The sequence below is a fragment of the Zonotrichia albicollis genome, chromosome 16, assembly GCF_047830755.1.
Source record: "Zonotrichia albicollis isolate bZonAlb1 chromosome 16, bZonAlb1.hap1, whole genome shotgun sequence".
Classification (NCBI taxonomy): Eukaryota; Metazoa; Chordata; class Aves; order Passeriformes; family Passerellidae; genus Zonotrichia; species Zonotrichia albicollis.
The window spans coordinates 1,050,927-1,056,926 of NC_133834.1; the positions used below are offsets into that span (position 1 = coordinate 1,050,927).

At 65.8% G+C, this 6,000-nt stretch overlaps 1 protein-coding gene across 2 annotated transcripts in view; it reads left to right on the forward strand.

Moving 5' to 3' along the window:
• CASKIN1 (CASK interacting protein 1) overlaps positions 1-4,455 on the forward strand; it is a 29,207-nt gene extending 24,752 nt beyond the window's left edge. For both annotated transcript variants that reach the window (XM_074552935.1, XM_074552936.1), the window contains 7 exons: positions 53-150; positions 290-400; positions 471-572; positions 991-1,129; positions 1,200-3,314; positions 3,417-3,810; positions 4,212-4,455. In XM_074552935.1, the coding sequence (XP_074409036.1) occupies positions 53-150; positions 290-400; positions 471-572; positions 991-1,129; positions 1,200-3,314; positions 3,417-3,810; positions 4,212-4,308 (3,056 nt within the window). In that variant the 3' untranslated portion in view covers positions 4,309-4,455. The remainder of the gene's footprint in view (positions 1-52; positions 151-289; positions 401-470; positions 573-990; positions 1,130-1,199; positions 3,315-3,416; positions 3,811-4,211) is intronic.
• The last annotated feature ends 1,545 nt before the right edge of the window (positions 4,456-6,000 follow it).

Consider the following 6,000-nt stretch of genomic DNA (forward strand, 5'->3'; position numbering starts at 1 on the left):
GCCGGAGCCGGAGCCGGAGCCGGGGCCGCGCTGACCGCCGCCCCTCCGGCAGGTTCGTCGCGGTCGCAGAGCGTGGCCAGCTCCCCCTACGCCCCCCAGCCCCCCGCCGAGCCCCAGCTGAAGAAAATGGAGCCTCCATCGGAGGGGAAGGTGAGCAGGGAGCGCTGGGTGCCGCGGGGAGCGTGTGGTGGGGACAGCTTGGGGGACAGGGGCAGGAGTGGCGGGTCCCCCTCCCCAGGGCGGGTCCCCATCCCCAGAGCTGCCCCATCCATCTGTCCCCTCTCCGCAGAGCTCGGAGGCCGTGTACCAGTGGCTCTGCAAGTTCCAGCTGCAGCTCTACGCTCCCAACTTCATCAACGCCGGCTACGACATCACCACCATCAGCCGGATGACGCCGGAGGTGGGGCCGGGGGCGGTGGGAGGGAGGCGCGGCCGGAGCAGGGCGGCACTGACCCCCCTCTCTGCCCCAGGACCTCACGGCCATCGGGGTCACCAAGCCGGGCCACAGGAAGAAGATCGCCTCCGAGATCAACAACCTCAGCATCCCCGAGTGGCTGCCCGAGTACAAACCGGTGAGGGCCCTGCAGGGCCAGGGGGACAGAAGCCACAGCCACGGTGGCAACGAGTCCCGTCCTGTCTTTCAGGGGAGGGTGGCACTGGACAAGGGTGGGAGCTGGCTCCATGGTCCCAGAGCTGCCCATGTTCCCTCCCGGCAGCTCCTCAGGGCCCATCAGGCTGCTGCCAGCTGTCACCCCTGTAGATGTGGCACTGTGACAACCCCTCCTGCCCCAGCGACTGGGCACAGTGAGGGGCTTCCCATGGGAACAGGGCTGGGAATAGCCCAGAATGCTTGTGGGGCACAGGGACAGGGAGAGTCCCCTGGGGCTGTGATCCCCGAGCAAGATGGGCTCTGCTGTGTGACATGGGTGCCTGGGTGGCAAGGCCAGACTCTGCTGCCACCTCCTGATCCATGCCCTGCACCCTCCCCAGGCCAACCTGGCGCTGTGGCTCTCCATGATCGGCCTGTCCCAGTACTACAAGGTGCTGGTGGAGAACGGCTATGAGAACATTGACTTCATCACCGACATCACCTGGGAGGACCTGCAGGAGATCGGCATCACCAAGCTGGGTAAGGCCCCGCGCGCAGCGCTGCCCGCGGTGCCCTTGGCAGTGACACTGATGGCATGTGCCACCCGCAGGCCACCAGAAGAAGCTGATGCTGGCGGTGAAGAAGCTGGCGGAGCTGCAGCGCGCCGAGCTGGGCAAGTACGAGCCGGGCACGCTGAAGAGGAAGGCGTCGGGGCCGAGCCCAGAGGTGCTGGCCATCGAGTCCCCGCCGCCGGAGCCGCCCGAGTGCCAGTCGCCCAAGATGACCACGTTCCAGGACAGCGAGCTCAGCAGCGAGCTGCAGGTGGCCATAACGGGCGAAGGCCCCGAGGAGCCCCCCGAGAAGGCGGCGAACCCCGCGGGCCCCGGTTACCGCTCGCCGCCGGGGCTGGGCGGCCGCGCCCGGGGCATGAGCAGCTCGCAGGAGCTGCTGGGGGACGGCCCGCGGGGCCCGCCCGCCGCCGCCATCTCCAAGAGCCAGGAGTACCTGGCGGAGGGGGCCGGGGAGAGCCCCCCTGCGCCGCCCAAGGAGAGCCGCCCGCCCCGGCACGGGCACCCCGTGAAGCGCGCCAGCGTGCCCCCGGTGCCCGGCAAGCCCCGGCAGCCCTTCCCCGCCTCGGCCGGGCAGCTGACGCCGCCGCAGACCCCCGGCAAGGCGCGGCCCTCGTCCCCGCAAGGCCCGGCGGCCCCGCACGCCACGGCCAAGGTGAAGCCCACCCCGCAGCTGCTGCCGCCCGGCGAGCGCCCGGCCTCTCCCCGCTCCCTGCCCCAGTCGCCCACGCACCGCGGCTTCGCCTACGTCCTGCCGCAGCCCGCCGAGGGCGAGGCGGCCCCGCCGGGGGTGCCCGTGCTGCCCGTCTCGGTGCCCGTGCTGTGCCTGCCGCCCGCGGGCGAGGGCGAGGAGGAGCCGGGCAGGCCGAAGAAGCGGGCGCACAGCCTGAACCGCTACGCCGCCTCCGACAGCGAGCAGGAGCGGGACGAGCTGCTGGTGCCGGACGCGGGGCCCTACGCCACCGTGCAGCGCCGCGTGGGCCGCAGCCACTCGGTGCGGGCCCCCGCCGGCGGCGACAAGAACGTGAACCGCAGCCAGTCCTTCGCCGTCCGGCCCAAGAAGAAGGGACCCCCGCCGCCCCCTCCCAAGCGCTCCAGCTCCGCCATCTCCAGCGCCGGCATGGCCGAGGACTTCCCCAAGGAGGGTGAGGGCGAGGCGGCCGTGGGAGCCCCGAGCGCCGAGGGCGAGGGCCGCCGGGAGCAGCGGCGGGCGAGCGACCTGGGCGGCAGCGTGGACACGGGCAGCGCCGGCAGCGTGCGCAGCATCGCGGCCATGCTGGAGATGTCGTCCATCGGCGGCGGGGCCCGCGCCCTGGCGCTGCAGAAGCCGCACGTGGCAGCCGGGCCTGGGCCGGCGCCGGCCAAGGCGCCCGAGGGTTACTACCTACAGCCCGGGCCGCCGCCGGGCAGCCCCGACCGCGCCCGCGTGGCCACCGTGCTGGCCACCGTCAAGCACAAGGAGGCCATCGGGCTGGACGGGGAGGTGGTGAACCGGCGCCGGACCATCAGCGGCCCGGTCACCGGGCTGGTGGCAGCCGCCCGCCGAGAGCGCGCCGACAGCGTGCGTTCGGAGGCGGCCGCCGACGGCCCCGGCGAGCGGCTGCGGGTGGAACGCGGCGGCTCCCCCGACGGCATCCCCTTCGCCGAGGACGGCACCCTCACCATCAAGCAGCGGCCGCGGCCCCTGGGGCCGGCCCGCGGGGAGACGGGCGAGGGGCTGTCCCCGGCCCACCGCCACGGGGACCTGGCCAAGGTGGAGGCCAGCGCCACGCTCAAGCGGCGGATCCGGGCCAGGCAGAGCCAGCAGGACGGCGTCCGCTTCGTCCTCACCGAGTCCGACACCGTCAAGCGCCGGCCCAAAGCCAAGGACAAGGAGCCGGCGCTGGAGCCGGCCACGCTCGCCGTGTACCAGAACGGCACCGGCACCGTGAAGCGGCGGCCGGCCTCGGAGCTCAGCGGGGCCGAGCCGCCGCCCACCCCGCCGCCCGCCGCCCGCCCCGACGGCCCCGAGTTCGCCCCGCCGCCCGCCGAGCCCAAGAAGCCCTTCAAGCCGCCGGTGTCCCCCAAGCCCGTGCTGACGCAGCCGCCTCAGAAGATGCCCGGGCCGCCGGTGCCCGTCCCCAAAAAGGTGCCCATCCCGAGCCCCGGCAGCCCAGGTAGGTGCCCCGCCAGCCCCCGGGACGGGCGCTCCGCGGGGCGGACGCCGGGGGTCGCAGCCGGTCCCGCCGCCCTCCTGCCCCTCTCCCTTCTCTCCGCAGAGGTGAAGCGGGTCCATGGCACGCCGCCCCCCGTGTCCCCCAAGCCCACGCCGCCCCCCACGGCGCCCAAGCCCCCCAAGCCCCACGCCGCCATCCAGTCGGTGAGCGCCAGCTCCACGCCGGCGCCGTCGCCAGCCCGGCAGCTGAGCCCCGCGGGCAAGCCCTCGAGCACGCCGCCCTCGCTCTGCTCCAGCCCCGCCAAGCCGCTGTCGCCCGGCGCGCAGCCCCAGCAGGTGCCCGTGAAGCCGCCCCGCTCCACCATCGCCAGCCCGTCCGTGGACAGCGGCGGCCCCGAGCTGGCGCAGCAGAAGCTGGAGGAGACGAGCGCGTCCCTGGCGGCCGCGCTGCAGGCCGTGGAGGAGAAGATCAAGCAGGAGGACAGTCAGGCGGCAGAGTAAGGGCTGCAGGGGTGGGTGGTGGCCCCCGGGAGGGTGTGAGGCCACTCGGTGCCACCGAGCGCGGCAAGCGATAAGGAGCATGCACAGGGATCAGGCTGTGACACCACGGCGGGACTGGGGTGGAGCACCAGGGGATCCTGGCTGGAACTGCCCTGGGGAGGTGACACTGAAGGACATCTGGAGCAGCATGGGCAAGGGTGGCATGTGGGTGCCCTGGGGCCTATCTTGGAGAGGGGACACAGGAGACATGGAGGTTGAACACTGTGCCATGGCAGTGGGGACACAGTGCTGGGCACTGCAGCACAAAGGGGCAGGAGGGCCGTGTCATGGGGCCCAGGGGACTTGTGCCCTGTCCCCATACCATGCCCTGCCCTGACCCGTCTCTGTCACTCCCCAGCTCGGCCGTGGAGTCGAAGAGCACCGTGAGCATCCTGGACGACATCGGCAGCATGTTCGACGACCTGGCGGACCAGCTGGATGCCATGCTGGAGTGAGTGAGGGGCGCCAGGGCCCCGAGAACCTCAGGGCTTACGTGGGCACAAGGGCACAACGATCCACGACCCCCCGGCCCCGCCGCCCTCCCCCCGTCCCCTTTGTACAGCCGTCCCCTCCCGGACATCCCGTCCCTCGGGGTTTGCACAAAGAAGAAGATACCTCAGGATTGTGCTCACGGACTCGGCGCCGGCTCCGGCAGGACTCCCTTTTTGCAGAAGCAAAAAACAAACAAACAAACAAAAACCACAGAAATAAAACCCAACAGAAGAAACAAAGCAACACAAAGCTCCGGCCCGGGGCTCGGGGGGCTCGGGGCTGACCCTGCCAGCCGTGGTGCCGCGGGTCACCGCCGCCCGAATGTAGCACAAGCCCTGCCCGGCGCGGTGGCTCCGCCAGCCGCGTGTCACCGACGGCGTTTGCTGGTGGCGGGCAAATGCACTTGGGTTTCTTTGCTCCGTTTTTAATTTTGATTTTTAAACTTTTGTTTTCTTTCTCGGTCGGCGTTGGCGGGGGCGGGCAAGGCTGGCGGTGGCCCTGGGGGCAGCGGGACGTGCCCCTGCCCGGCCCCTCCCCGCCTGGGGACAGGACGGTGATAAGCTATAAGAAAAAAAAAGTATTAATTTATTGGAGGGGAAAAAAAAAATAAAAAAAAAAAGATATAAAGCAGATTTCCCCCAACCCCAAAATAATAAAAAAGAAATAAACTTTAACAAATATATATTTAAAAGATTTAAAATATTAGCAATTATATATAAAGCAGTTTAAAAGAAATCAAGAGAAAACTGGATTTTAGCTTGAGAAAAACTATTAGATTATACTAAGCTGTGTGTCTTGTGGCAAACTCATTCTAAGAGTAGCACAATATTTACCTTTTCTCTGGGTGGAAGGTACGTGCGAGCGGTTCTGGTCGGGTTTTCCGTTGGGATTCAGTGTCGCGTCTTTCTTTTTCCACCGTTACGAACTCAAAGGATGTGCCTTGTTTTATGGAGGTTTTTGTTAATTCTTACACCGGAGGTGTTTCGTTTCTTTTGGAGTGTCTTCAGGGTTTGGTTCGGTTTCTTTTCCTCGCTTTTGCTGTCGGTCTGTGTCTGGGTGCGTGTGGGTGTGCGTGGGTGTGCACGCGGGGTGCGTGTGCCCGGCGCGTCCCGCGGGATGCGCCGCTGTATATTCCTGTACAAACTGGAGTTGGAGTCTGGTTCAGTCGCTTGAGTCCTGATGAATGCATTTTTTGCTTGTGGTTTCCAAACAGAAGTGTTGCTGTTCCTTTCTTTCTCTCGAGACGTGGAGTGGTCTCTCCCTCCTTCCCTCTCCCCCCTGCCCTGTCTCCCCCCGTCTCTCCTGTTGTGGTCGCTGATCCAGATGTGTTTGGCACAACTTTGAAATTTCTTTTGAAAAAAACAAAAAACCAACAAAACACAAAAAAAAAAAAGACTTTAAAAATAATTTTAAAAAATAAATAAATCACCCGCCTGAAAATATCTGTTGAAAAGAAAAAAAAATATGTATCTAAAAAAAAAATCCATAAAGTTCTACATGATGGATATATACATATATATATTTTTTATGATTAAGTTATGGACTCTGTATCGTATCCCATCTGTCCAGCTCTGCATCTTGGTGCTGCTCCCTGCTCTTCTGTGCTTAGATTTCACCTCTACTCGTCTTTATTCTTCCTATTCTGAATTGTAGAT